This window comes from Bos grunniens, chromosome 13, assembly GCF_055505025.1.
Source record: "Bos grunniens cultivar Pamir isolate PY7600 chromosome 13, Bosgru_T2T1.0, whole genome shotgun sequence".
Taxonomy (NCBI): Eukaryota; Metazoa; Chordata; class Mammalia; order Artiodactyla; family Bovidae; genus Bos; species Bos grunniens.
In genome coordinates this window covers 64660838-64676089 of record NC_141177.1, presented here as the reverse complement: position 1 = coordinate 64676089, position 15252 = coordinate 64660838, and the positions used below count along the sequence as shown (strand labels likewise).

At 39.6% G+C, this 15252-nt stretch overlaps 1 protein-coding gene across 47 annotated transcripts in view; it reads left to right on the top strand.

Annotated features, from left to right (window-relative positions):
• PARD3 (par-3 family cell polarity regulator) overlaps positions 1–15252 on the top strand; it is a 579141-nt gene that overhangs the window by 413162 nt on the left and 150727 nt on the right. For 44 of the 47 annotated variants that reach the window (XM_086334618.1, XM_086334607.1, XM_086334597.1 and 41 more), the window contains one exon: positions 13310–13420. The exons of the other annotated variants lie outside the window; for them this stretch is intronic. In XM_086334618.1, the coding sequence (XP_086190744.1) occupies positions 13310–13420 (111 nt within the window). The remainder of the gene's footprint in view (positions 1–13309; positions 13421–15252) is intronic. 47 annotated transcript variants of the gene reach the window in all.

Here is a 15252-nt window from a genome sequence, read left to right as displayed (position 1 = left end):
TGTGCCTGCACACACGTGTATACACACACACCCTCCCACTTCTTTATTCATGTATCGGCCCATGGACATTTAGGTTGCTTACATGTCTTGGCTCCATCTTAACCATCTTCACCTTGTTGGGCAACCATCAGCACCATCCATTTCCAGAAGTCTTTTGGTCTTGTAAAATGCAAACTGTGTCCTTTTGAAACAGTAATTTCCCATTCTCCATCTCCCATCCCTAGCAACCACTGATCTACCTTTTTGTCTTTCTGAACTTCGCTACTCGAGATATTTCATATAAGTAGAATCATACAGTGTTATCTTTTTGTGACTGGCTGATTTCACTTAGCATAATGTCCTTAAGTTTCAAACATGTTACACATGTCAGAATGTCCATCCTTTTTAAGGTTGAATAATATTCCATTGTGTGTATAGACCCCATTTTCCTCATCCACAGACACTTCACTTGCATCTATCTTTTGGCTGTTGTGTATAGTGCTGCTGTGAACACGAATCTCCCAACATGTATTTCTGTCCTCACTGTCACTTCGTGGTGACAACTCTGGGTGTCGTATGAGAATTCTAAGCAGGAAGAAGCAGGAAGGGGAAGAGGCAGCTGCTAGTGGAGGCAGCCCCCTTTTTAAGGATCTTTCTGGAAGTGCCATCAATTTTTGTAAGCCAGAAATAAAGACTAACAATGATAATAAAATAGTTAATATGTACTGAGTGCTTTATTGTGCCAACACACAGTGAATGTATAATTCACTTCATTCTCAAAATGAAGCTGTGAGGGTGGTTGCTTTTTAGCCAAGAGATTCAGCAACTTGGCCAAGCGTAGGGAGTCACATAGCTAGTGACAGGCAAAGCTGGGATTCTGACCCAGGAATCTGGCTCCAGTGGCATGCTCTTAACTAATGTCTTCTCTTCTTTTTGAAAGAGGCTGGGGAAAATAGTTTTATCTCAACTAGGGGTATTTCCTTTCCCTACCAAATTGGAGCTACCCTTCCAAGGAGGAGTGTGTATGTGTGTTGACCTCAATGAAGTGAGGTTTACTAATGTACCATGATTATACTAGTTTAGACCAGACAGATTGAGCGTCAACCCAGGAAAAGCAACATGATGATATCCTATAACAGCAGCTGTAAATGAGGCAACTTGGGAATTTAAACCGATGTGAGTGGTGTTGGCTTCGATTCCAGAAACGTTGGTTGGACACACACATGTGTTGTGACGGAGCCCCACTTTTGCCATGTGTCTGCCAGAGTGTCCTGGATCCTCAGACCACACAGCAGGCAATGCAGACAGACGTGACAGCTCTTAGGAGGTGGGAGTGAGCTGGGATGAGAGGAGTTCCAGGCCAGGGCACAAATCTACAAGTTTTATATCGGAATGCTTATTGAACTCTTCAGCCAAATATGGGGAAAATGGGGTAGTTGACCAATTGTTGGATTTCACATTGCCCTTCCCAGGAGGAGCATGCTGCCTGGGGTTGAGTCCCTAAACACGCCTCTTCCTCCTAAGTGCCTGCCTTCAGTCCCTGAACCCATCCCTAGTTTGTGGATCCTAGTTACCAGCTGGGTTTTTACCACACTGAGTCATAAACAGTACTCAGCGCTGTGCTTCCTGATAGAACGAAGCCGCAGCACAGAAGGATGGAGAATCTTTTCTAGCCATTTGCCATTTTTTGGTGCTGTGTGACCATCTTCCATGTGTGCAGACTCACCAGGACCCAGTAAGAACACTGATTTTAACCAAATACGTGACCTTGATGCTTTGTTCTTTAAGAGGGTGGTGTGAGTCAGTAGACGGTGAGTGTGGGCACCAAGGCCTGGGGAGCTGCACCCTCTGAGGGCGCCTGCTTGTTTTTCTAGGCCTAAGAATTAGGTGTGGCCTCCAGCTCCTGGTGGGGGTTCCCTCATAGCTCAGTCGCTAAAGAATCTGCCTGTAATGCAGGAGACACCGGGTTGGATTCCAGGATCAGAAAGATCCCCTGGAGAAGGAAATGGCCACCCACTCCAGTATTCATGCCTGGGAGATCCCATGGACAGAGGAGCCTGGCGGGCTATAGTCCACGGGGTCGCGAGAGTCAGACACAACTTAGCGACTAAACCACCACCACCAGCTCCTGGTTATTTGCCTGCACAGCCCTATTGGGCCTTAAAAGGACATGTCAGCTCCTTAATGTTAAATTTGAATATGCAAATCCACTGAAAGATAAAAAATGAAAAGCTCTGTGTCCTAATTTATTCTGCAGAGAGCATTCTCAAATGTGAATCAACAGAAACTGTTTCCTATCATCGACAGAAAAAAGTGCTGACTGACACCTTCACTTTATAGATAATGAGCTCTTTGGGGAAGTTCTCATCTTTCAAAGTTTCCGGGAGCTATCCAAAAATCTGTTTCCTTCCTCTCCCTGCCCCTCCACCCAAACTCCAATGACCACATTATCTCTCTCTCTTTGCATCTCTCATTTACTCAGTAAACATCACAATATAATGGAAGGGGCTTAAGCTGGCCCTTTCATTAGGTATCTCTTATCAAGTGTCAAAGCATTGAATTTGAATCGCAATACATATTTAATTGATGGTGAGTATTTCTGACTCAAAAAAGATACCCTGAAGCTGTATGCATGTGTTTGCATTCGCTTCTAAGCATGTATAACCCAGATACCAGGGTGAGTATCAAATAGGCAGAGGGTAACAGAAATTATTGGGATTATCTATCTTTGTTACTAAATACTCCAGATTCTTTGTCCTAATAGAAGGAAAAAAAAAAAAAAAAAAGTGTGTGCAGTAAAGTATCATTCTCTCTTACCTTTTCTTCTCTCAAGTGCCTGTTACATAGATGTGTTTTTTGACTTAGGTCTTATTAGCATTTGAGGAATTGCCTTTGGGGCAGTACCACTTACTAAATTGTTCTGATGCTTTAGGAAAAGGAAAACCATGGTAACCAGATGTAGGGTATGATTATTTGCCTCTAACCTGGCAAAGTGTTGGGTTTAACAAAAGAAGCTTAATAGAAATGTTCAAATTGACCCTTCTCATCACTTGGACTGCTTAGTGCTCAATCAGTCTCTCATTATTATCAGAGTTATTCGAGCAAAGGCAGCAGTGATGGTGTTTTTCATAATCACTCCTTGAGCCAAATGTAATTTGCAATTTGTAGTATTGTATTATGAAACAATAATGCATTAAAATGAACCATGCAAGAATTAAGAGCACAGTGGTAAAGAAAGGATTCAGAGAAGTAGTTGGCTGGAAGACTCTCTCAAAAATCATGTAAAGTGGACATGACTGATTTCAGTGCCAAATTAAGCATTTAGAAAAATCAGAATTGTCTCTTGTTGTTACCTTATTTAAGTGTGCGTATGTGTGTGTGTATGTATATAGATATAATTCATTATAAAGTCAGTGTAGTAGCTAGGAGGGGAAACAAATTACTTTGTATTTGCATTTTTGGTGTTTTGGGTTAATGTGGTTTGATTGCCTGTGTGGGTATGTTTTGAAAAAAAATAAAGTATATCAAACCTTATAAAAACCCTGTATGGAGCAGTCATTACTGATTGACCCCTTTTTACAAAGAGGGAGTTTATTTACTACAGAAAATATATTGTGTGGTCCATGAACTAGCTGATGTCAGGGAAGCTTTAACATCATAATTAAGATACACTTTCACCCATCTCCTGTCATTTGACTTGAATGCCTCCACATATGGATTATGAATATTATTTCAGGTTATTTATGTAGTCATCTTATGTTTTGAAAGATTACTGTGCTTGCTTTTTTTTTCCCCCCTTAAGACTTTATATCTGGATCTCACGCTTTCTGGTGCGTGTGTGTGTGTGTGTGTGTGTGTGTGTATGTGTGTTTGGTTTGGTTTTTAAAATCTTTGGAGTTTATGATGATGCTGGTAAAGTAAAAATTGATACTGTGCTAGGCTCAGTTTCTTAATTGCTTTACTATTTCCTGGTCTGTATCCTTCCAGGACTCCTGCAGTGTCGGGTTACTAGGCATATCTGGGCATCCTTGATTTAATAACACAAGCCCCACAGGGGAAACGTGCTTGTAAGGACACTTAGTGGGAGTCCCAAGAAGGGCACGTTGTCCATTAAGGGACCATCTCATTTCTGAAGGCTGTTCTAGCTTGGTTGAGTAAAAGCTATGTTTTCTTTAAAAAAAAAAAAAGTCACCTATTTTTTTCCTGGATTCCAAGCAACACAAATTTCGTTTATTAAATCTAATCAGACTAGCGCTGATGAAAACCGTACACAATCAAATAATGATCCTCAAGTTTGTGAATTTCCTTTTAAAGAGAACCCCCGCTACACTGCACTGGCTTAAAACAGCATCCTATTTGACAAAAGCACTATCGAGTTGTCATGTACACTTTCCAGGGCTGCTTCTCATCATGGTTGATTACCAAGATGTTTTTTGCCTAAATGGGAGCTTTTTCTGCTTTTCCTAATCAGATCTGTCTTCCCTGATTCATCTAGCATCACCACAAACCACTGCTGAGCAAATCAGTACATGATCATGGTAGCAATTTCTTTAAATGTCACTAAAATATGAAAGATCCTGTATTGGAAAGATACATTGGAAAGTCGGAAAGGATTTTTTTTTCTCATTGATAAAATGGAGGCTGAGGCAAAAAAAAAAAAAAAAAAAATAGGGCCAGACACCATGAACCCATTATTATACAGAGAAGTACACCCAGTGACTTGTTGCTATTTTACCCTCTGATTGGGTTTGGGTGATTTGACCCGCTTCTGCTGTTGCCTGGCAGGATTTGCATGTGTCACGCAGACCGCTTTGACTTCTAGAGTCATTGCACTTAGAAATGTTGGAATGTTCTAGAGATGGGGATGTGGCCGTTGGTGTGATCCTTTCCAATGGTTAGGATCAGACCCACCCCCCTTTTTTTTAAACTTTTTATTTTGTGTTGGAGTATAGCCGATTTACAATGCTGTGATAGTTTCAGGTGGACAGCAAAGGGATTCAGCCTTACATAGAGGTGTATCCATTCTCCCCCAAACTCAAGGAGCAGTTCTTGACCTTGAGTCTGGACTCCTGGCCTCCATAGAAAAGTTCATTTGGGAACAATGTCTCCTGGACCTCCTTGCTGCTGGCAAAGCAAGATTTGTCTCAGTAACTTCAATGAAGATGTTTGAACCAACTACTTTCAGTACAAAGGCATAGAGTGGCTAGCTGTCTTTGGTTCCTAAAGCTTTGGAGGTGGCTGAGTGTGGTTATAAAGAGAGCCTTAGGCTGGAGTCCTGGCTTTGCTGCTTAGTGGCTAGACTGCATGTGTGCTCAGTCATGTCCAACTCTTTGTGAACCCCATGGACTGTAGTCTGCCAGGCTCCTCTGTCCATGGGGTTTCCCAGGCAAGAATACTAGAGTGGGTTGACATTTCCTTCTCCAGGGCATCTTCCCAACCCAGGGATCAAACCCACATCTCTTACATATCCTGCATTGGCAGGCAGGTTCTTGAGCACTAGCGCTATCTGGCAAGCCCCAGATTTTCTGTATTCTGTGTGTGCTCAGTCACTGAGTCGTGTTCGACTCTTTGTGACCCCATGGATTGTAGCCCGCCAGGCTCCTCTGTCCATGGGATTTCCCAGGCAAGAATACTGGAGCGGCTTGCCGTTTCTTCCTTCTGGGGATCTTCCTGACCCAGGGATCGAACCCAATCTTCTGCGTCTCTTGCGCTGGCAGGTGGAGTCTTTACCACTGAGCCACCAGGGCATGGCTCTTAGTTGCTAGATGACCTGTTAAATCACTAAATCCCCCTTTGCTTCCTGAGGTTTTCCCTAAACAGGAAGGCTAGAATACCTATCTAATATGCTGGTTGTGGGGATCAATAAGATCAAGTACATAAAGAAGAATTCAATAAATTCTAGTTAAGTGTAATTAAATGAGCAAAAAAGCCTTCAACAGGTGCTCAATTATACATCTCACATAGGATTTACAGAGTGAACTTCACTGGTCTGGGGATTTCATTTTCTCTAGAGGGCCCAAGTTCAGAGCCCCCAGGGTCTCTTAAACTCAGTGAGGCAACTTGAACTCTGCTCCTTCCTTGCACGCTGACTTTGGACAGCTCTGAGTGCATACCTTTTGGGCGTCAGTTTCCTTGACTGTCAGATGAAGACATCAGACAAGGTGGACTCATCTCAGGGCCTCTGTCTTCAGATAGATATGCACATAGAGCTTCAGTGCACTGGGACAGGAATGCACAGAACAGCCTGCAGAGACACATGGCTAGATGTTTATTTTCTTCAGCTAAAGTTTAGAGAAGTTGATTTTTAGGACTTTAAGGCAAGTTAAATTGAGGGAAGTCACTGCTCATACCAAGAATGTGGGGAAAGATTGTACCAGAATCAATCGAAAAAGAGCTTCTAGAGAAACTTGGATCTAAACCCATTTACGAAAAGTATGACTCAAAGGGGGCTTCCCTGGTGTTTCAGACAGTAAAGAATCCACCTACAATGCAGGAGACCCAGGTTCAATCCCTGGGTTGGGAAGATCCCCTGGAGAAGAGAATAGCTACACCCACTCCATGTTCTTGCTTGGAGAATTCCAGGGACAGAGGAGCCTGGCGGGCTACAGTTCAAGGAGTGGCAAAGAGTTGGACTAACTGAGTGACTAACACTTTCAGTTTTTTCACACGACTCAAAGGACTACAGAAGAATGAGGTTAAATGCTGGTGAGGTGATTTTGCTTGTGTGAACATGTGCCTTGCCCAAGGCATGCAGGTTTCTCATGGTGATGCAGGAAGCAGGACAGAGTCTTCAGTTTTGCTTTACAGGTTCTTGAACTTGGCCCACTGGGTAGCTGGCATCTCCCAGGGATCCTTAGGGCCCTGGCACATTGTTATAGCAAGCAGTGTTCAAAGATGGTGTAGCACAATGGCTGTACCGCACAGGTGTCTGCCAGAAACTGGAAATTTCCAGAAAGAGATACCGAGTTCCTGGAGAAAGGAAGTGATTAAAGCACATAATGGTGCAAGTATGCAGAAATGAAGGGCAAAGCATATGCAGAAATGAAGGGCAGGCGATGGAGTCAGATGACATGTTGCCCGCACCAGTGCAGGACTTGCTATTGGCTGGGGACAGGGTCGCTTGGGGTGTGGGTGCACAAGGCTTCTGGTAGCTGGTACTGAATGTCTGCCATTTTCACTTCTCTCCTCAGCCAAGTCGCATCATTTAACCTATACATTTCTCAGGGTAAATAGGAAGACAAATCTTTATAGCAAAGCACTCCTTAGACATGAAGACCTCGGTAATTAGCAGTGAGAAATACCAGATTTCTAGGTGACATTTCAGTGAGGTTTTTGCAAGAAAATCTTCTTTTAAAAATTATTCCTCAAAACTTACAAGTTAATTGGTTCTAGTTAGTCTGTGTGTTGATTTTTAAGTATGGCAGCAGATTTAAGACTTTCTTTTTCCTCTTGTGTTTTCAAGCATGATGTTAGGACAAACCCTTTCATTACAAAACTCGTTTTATTTTCTTTATAGCAGCCTGTTGTGTGTTATCGTTCAGTCTAGTCCCTCCTTAAGATCTCTGATTTTGAGGAGGATGAAACTAGAGCCTATTGTACTAAGTGAAGTAATTCAGAAAGATAAAGACAAATATTGTATATTAACACATGCATATGGAGTCTAGAGAGATGGTGCTGATGAACCTATTTGCAGGAGAGCAGAGGAGAAGGCGACGGCACCCACTCCAGTACTCGTGCCTGGAGAATCCCATGGACAGAGGAGCCTGGTGGGCTGCAGTCCATGGGGTCGCTAAGAGTTGGACATGACTGAGCGACTTCACTTTCACTTTTCACTTTCATGCATTGGAGAAGGAAGTGGCAACCCACTCCAGTGTTCTTGCCTGGAGAATCCCAGGGACGGGGGAGCCTGAAGGGCTGCCGTCTGTGGGGTTGCACAGAGTCCGAACGACTGAAGCGACTTAGCAGCAATGGAGATGCAGACATAGAAAACAGACTTGGGGACACAATGGGGGAAGGAGGAGGGCGACGAATTGAGAGAATAGTACGGAAACATGTACATTACCATACGTAAAATAGAGAGCAAATGGGAATTTGGCTGTGTGAGGGAACCCAACCCAGTGCTCTGACAACCTAGAGGGGTGGGATGGCGAGGGAGATGGGAGGGGTTTAGAAGGGATGGGATGTATGAAAACTTGTGGCTGATTCATGTTGATGTATGGCAGAAACCAACACAATATTGCAGAGCAATTATTGTCCAATTAAAAAAATATCTCTGATTTTAGTAGCAGTATAAAATATAGGAAGAGTTCAGTGTTATTCATACCACAGAGAGAATGAGGTTAATTTCCTAAAAACCGAAATGTTGGTTGAAAAGCACAAACGTCTTACAGTAGTTAATTTCCCACGACAGCTCTTTCTGTAAAAAAACAACAGAATTTGGTTGCAAGCCATTGTGACTGTTGGTTTGTGGGTTTTGCTTTTTTTTCCTCCATTCATCAACAAGCGCACATCTTGCCCATCACCCTTTGCAGTAATAATATATATGGCTGATCTGGCAGACAGCCGTGATCTCATTTGTAGTGCGTCATGGTGGAACCCATTTAGCAGATTACGTGGAGATTACTTTAGCTGAATGAAAGCATTGCTGTATGCTTTGTGAAGAAAGCCATATGTTTAAGCAGTCAATTTCACTCTGATAAGACGGGCTCATCCACCGTATCTTTCTGTGAAGGAGACTTCGGTGGCTTGTTGGCATTTTTTTTTCATTGCACCTTTTGTCTCTATAGGGCAGTACCAATAGAGAAATTTTTCCCTATCAATTTTTTCTCAAGCTCTCTATTTGTCTTTTTGTCCCTATTAAAAACAAATAAAGGTCATTGTACTGTATTAATATATCATAAGATTTACCCAACAAATTCTTCCAGAAGTGGTGGTGATTTCTCTTTGAACATATGTATGGGGTAGTCAGAAGGCAGTTCGTGAGACTGATTCTTTCCTGGGAATGGGTTTACTTCCTGGACATATTATTAACAAAATATTTTTTTCAGTTATTCTGTTCCTTGGAAAATGACCTAGTTGAAATTCATTGGTGGCTTTTCAAAGATAATAAAATAAATGTAATTGATGTCCTCCAAGTTTCTAAGCATCTTGCTATTAAATGATTGTCTTCATAGGTTGATTACTGATTTCAACTCTGAAGCTGACTGTGTGAGTATAAGTGTGGCTGGAATTTCTCGATGACCTCTCTGTCCCTCTTTCAGGAAGAATTAAGCAACTGTAAATTAAGATGAACACTAGAATAGATTGGCAATTAGAGTGATGAGGATATAGCTACCTGTTTTTTTTCTTTCTTTTTATACTGTAGAATGGTTGGTGTATTTTTTTTTTCATTTACAGTCTTTATTTCCTTCTGTCAAAAAATTACAGCTGAGGGATCCGTTTTTACTCCAATTATCAAGTAATGTGCTATGCTTTTATAGTATGCCTTAAAGAAATCACATAATTTATTAATTAAAGCAGGCATGAAGGGAAATGTCCAAAAGCTAACCTATACACATTTTATCTATGGTTCATTCACTTTTTTCCTATATTAATTTGAATCTATAATTTTAAAAAGGAAAGTATAGCAGTTTGATAATAAATTTACAAATAATAAAATACTATATTCTGATGATTGGCAGCAGCCTGAAAAGTAAAAAAAAGTCTGTCGCTAAGTTTGTGTCTGATTATTTGCTACCCCATGGATGCAAATACTGGTAGCCCACTGGTATTCTCTGTCCATGGGATTTTCCAGGCAAGAATACTTGAGTGGGTAGCCATTGCCTTCTCCAGGGGATCTTCCCAACCCAGGGATTGAACCTGTGTCTCCTGACTGAGCCACCTGAGAAGCCCCAGCAGGCAGCCTAGGAAACTAATATTTTGACAACAAATACAGTTAAAGAAAAATGCAGTTCTTAAATATGAGTTTGGATTCACAGTTTTTTTTTCTTTTTAATCGTGTATTTTAGATAAAAAAAACTAAAAGTTGGTAGACTGAGTTAGAAAACAGAAACTTTCTTAACAAAATAGGACAAAGACCTTTTGAAAAAAAATATTTTAACAATAGCTAATTAAACTCAGTGTTAGATTGGGACTGAAAATAGCTAAACTGCTTTAAACCATGGAGAAGTCAAGCACCTCAGTTTTCTCCTGGATTATTAACTCAAAGGGCAGACTCTTGTAAGACTAAGCTGTACCACCCACTCCAGTATTCTTCGACTTCCCTTATAGCTCAGCTGGTGAAGAATTTGCCTGCACTGTGGGAGACGTGGGTTCGATCCCTGGGTTGGGAAGATCCCCTAGAGAAGGGAAAAGCTTCCCACCCCAGTGTTCTGGCCTGGAGAATTGCATGGACTGTATGGGGTTGCAAAGAGTTGGACACAACTGAGCAACTTCCACTTTCACTTTGGTTCAGGTAGATGATATTGCTGGTGCCATGGTAGTATTTCTCAAATATGATACAGGATTGAATGTATATAATCCAGAATGAGAACCAGCACCACAAAAGAAACAGGTCAATACGGTGACAATGTAATATTTCAAGGGTATTTATGAACTGAGAAACTAAATGATTAAATGATTTACCTTAGGAATCCCTGTTATAAGCAAATGTCATGCATTAAGATGTGAACTTGACATTTTTCTTAAAGTTAGAATTTAATGCCTTTTATATTTCCAGATGCCTCAGTGTTGCAGAATTTTCACAATGGGATTCACATGGGCTTTAAATAACATCTACATGCTGACGACACACAAATTAATTTGTCCAGCCCTGCACTCTTCCCTGAACCCCTTGTAGATGCTCAATAAATTTCTGTCAAATGAATGAACATTATGTTTTAGATGATGGCTCCTCCTGAGATGTGTCAGTTGTTTTAGTTTGCTCTTTTGTTAATTCATTCTATCAAGATGGTCATTACGAAATTAAAAGACGCTTGCTCCTTGGCAGAAAAGCTATGACAAACCTAGCAGCATATTAAAAAGCAGAGACATCACTTTGCTGACAAAGATCGGCACAGTCAAAGCTATGTTTTTTTCCAGTAGTCATGTATGGATGTGAGTTGAACTATAAGGAAGGTTGAGCACTGCAGAATTAATACTTTCAAATTGTGGTGCTGGAGAAGACTCTTGAGAGTCCCTTGGACAGCAAGGAGATCAAACCAGTCAGTCCTAAAGGAAATCAAGCCTGAATATTCATTGGAAGACTGATGTTGAAGCTGAAGCTCCAATATTTTGGCCACCTGATGCAAAGAACTGACTCCTTGGAAAAGACCCTGGTGCTGGGAAAGATTGAAGGCAGGAGGAGAAGGAGACAACAGAGGCTGAGATGGTTGAATGGCTTTACCGATTCAATGGACATGCATTTGAGCAAACTCTGGGAGTTAGTGAAGGACAGGGAAGCCTGGCACGCTGCAGTCCTTGGGTTCACAGTCGGACACGACTTAGAGACTGAACAACAACCACAAAAATACTCATTATGTTTACCTCCTAGGCATTATTGATATATTGACAAAAACAAAGGAAAGAGAAAGTTTTTTTATTTTTAAAGCTTTGTATTTATTAGTTTTAAAAGCATGCTACATATTTCTGCCTTGTAAGAAGTCATTAGTTTCTGGGCTTAGGTTTCTAGGGAGGTTTTGTTTTGTTTTGTTTGCTTTTTGCAATGGAAATGATCTTCTAATTTCTAAATAACATTAAAATTTAGGGATATGTTTGCTTTGTGAAAGTTAATTTCACAGGCAGTTTTCAATGCCATTTAATGATACAGATAATTTTAAAGGAATAGTGGTGGTGATGCTTTAACTATTTTCTGTTTTAACCTTTTCAGAATGCTTTCCCTTACTTATTTATAACATAGTGTTACTTTAGTTACTTTAGTGACCTTTAGGAGGTATTCCCGTGTACTCAATGCTGCATATTTGCAATCACATTTATATATATATATATATATATATATATATAAAGATGTATGCTCCCAACCATTCTAGTAATTGAGATTTCTGTCTCTTTTTTGTTTGTTTTTAAAGATTTTTTTTTTAAGTGAACCAGTTTTTTAAAAGCCTTTATTGAATTTGTTACAATATTGCTTCTGTTTTATGCTTTGGTGTTTTCACCTTGAGGCTTGTGGGGTCTTAGCTCCCTGACTAGGGATTGAAACCATGCCCCCTGCATTGGAAGTCAAAGTCCAACCACTGGACTGCCAGCAAAGTCACATTTTTTTTCTCTCTCTTTTATGTCAGCTTTGATCCTACGCGTTTACTCTTCTCTTTTTCAGTATGATTATCACCATAAGCCAAATTCCTACTTTGTGCTCAATTGAGAATTCTCAATATACCTTATATACTTGTGAATGTGTAGTTGAGTAACTGTCTATAAAAGAGTTGTTTTTTGAAACATCTGGTGACCAAATCACTCCAGATGAATGTTATTTCTGGGGATGGAGCACATGCCTTCCAGGCAACAAGGTCTGGTCTAGAGAAAAGTAGAAAAAAGCAACAGAGCAGGAAAAAGAATGGAAACCAAGTCCGGGGTTTCTGAGGCATTTCAGATACAGAAGGGAACAATATTAGTGTTTTCTTGGAAAGCCTAGAATTCCGTGCCCATCTGTGGAAATGTGTGTGGACTGTTTTTGAATCACATGTTTGTTCCTCATGTTTGTTTTTGATCGGATACAGATTTCCAAGTCAGAGATGCCACGTTCAGCAATAGCGTTTCATCAAGTTTAGGAACAGTATTTGTTGAGACTGCCTTAAAGCTTTCAGTTTAATAAGCCCAAAGTATGGTCAGAATGTAAATTATCCTTTTTTGTTTTGAATCTTGCAAATATGACCTTGTTTGTCAGCGTTTAAAATATGACACATGTTGCCAATAAACCTGACTGTGAAAATAAAGAATAGTTGTTTGTGAAGATATCATTAAAACGATGTTTGTGGATTTTCATTCTGTAGTCCTAAGAGAAACCCACTCTGATGCAGATTTTTATCCTCCAGAAGTCAGTTCTATACATTTATGGATTGTGTGTTTAATAAGGATGAACCATAAGGATTTTGTTATTTTTCTGTTGGCTAAAGAAAAACAGCTATGGAGGCCAATTCCAAAGATGGTTTTTCTCTGGAAAGTTGCAATTAAAGTGGATTAAAGTAATCTGTCTGAAAATATTAATACTGGGCAGAAGGCATTGGGGCCTCATTTTGAGGATGCTCACACTTTGTTGAGTGCATAGGTCTTATCCCAGGAGAATGACAATGCATTTTGTATACATTGACAAGTTAGAATTTTTTGTTATCAACAGGTTTGGCAAACATCGAAAAGATGACAAGATTGAGAAAACGGGTAAAATAAAAATACAGGACTCCCTTACGTCAGAAGAGGAGAGAGTACGGATGAAGCAGGAGCAGGAAAGGTAGATTCCAGTTATTTGGGTGGACCTCATTCAAGGGAGGCACTTCTGTTCCTTTCTACTCTTTCTTTTTTTAATATAAAGAAATTTATTTATGAAATTGTATTTTATACATTTATTTTTATTTTATCTTTCTATGTCAGTCCAAATACTGATGGTTGGGTGAATACAATGTAAAAACAATTAAAAGAAAAAAACCTTATTTTACTTTGTGGCATTGAAATGAATTTTATTGGTTTTGGTTAAGATCTTTGCATAGAAGATGGTAGGGCATATGAGCATGGATATTAAGAGAAAATAAATCAGCATTAACGATCACTGAAAATGGCAAAAATATGTAATATTCTGTCTCATTCACCTATGAGTATATAGTATATTGTAATAATTTTAAAGAAATGTTCATATGGAAATAAAACTATTTGAGTTTTTACATATCATTTAAAATATTTTGATTTTTAGTAAGAATTGAGGAGGCTATTGATTATTTACTATGTTGTTTTCCTATGAAGGCAGACATCTTTTTCCTCCTCCTCTTTTGCTATCATATTTTGTGTGACATTTTTTACTTAAATGTTTCTCCATCTCTTCCTGAAAGATTGTTATCTACTGTTGAATTATTTCATGGTGGGGACCCACAGACCAATGAAATGGATGAAAGGTTACTCTGATCAAGGTTATAAAGCTAAATATCATCCATAGCTAGGGTTGTAACCCAGCATCTCTAAAGCTAAGTCGGCTATTCTTACTATAATTCTAGAGTTGTGGCACCTTTGATCTCATTCTTAACTAGGACAGAAAGAAAAGACAGGCTTTTCTGTCAGAAGTGACTCGTGTTTGGATATTTTTCATTCATCTTTCTTATACCCCTGAGGGTTATGTTTTTGTGTTTTTCTGGAATGGTGTGATTCTCTATTTGTAGCTTCGCAGTTTATAAAATATGTAAGTGGGGAAAAATATGCACTTTTAATCTATTTTACAAAATTGAGTCTATTCTTCCAGTTCTTCTCCAATTAAAAAAAAAGTCATTCCACCTTTCTTGCTTTTCTGACTCTCTCTAATCCTCACCAATTTAGACATCCCCAAACTTAATAAACTCACTATTTTAGAACAGGACACGTAGTGTTCTCAGTGTTTGAGTATGGCATTTAAGTGTTCAGTAGTATAAACATCTACCTTAAAAGACTTTCTTATCCCTTAAGGAAGAGTATGTACCAGGTAAATGTATGAATTCAGATTTATCCACAGGCAAATATGTGATTTAGTTAGAGGATAATTTAATGGGTAGGAAGAAACATTATACTTCTCCCTATCTGGATGCCAGCTTAGGGGAAGAGTGTCATTAATCTGCACCATTTTTCATATTCCCTTTTTTGCAGTTTAAGATGAACTGCTCTGTTTCAATGCAGAATTCTATCCACGTCTTCCAAAATCCTCTATAATGCATAGTCAAATTTTTACAGCCAAACAATGGTTTTACATAATGGCTTCACTTGTATTATTAATTTGCCTAAGGCACAGTTCACCTCTCCACTTCGCTTTTAATCTGCATCTCTACCTCTAACGATGCAATACTTCTGGGAACTAGGTTGGTCCTAATGAATTTACAACGTACAAGAGGCCTAGAATAAAGAATCTTTTAGGGTCAGGGAACAAGTGAATGGTCCATTAAAAAAAATCAATTAGCCTCATAATGTAAGAAAACTGTTTGCGTGTTTCAATAACAGTTTTTACAAGTATGTTTTATTTAAACTCATGGATCCTGTAACTGAGCAGGGAAATATATGAGACTCATTGAACTGCATAAGCAATACTTGTTTAGTGTGTGTTATTTTGAT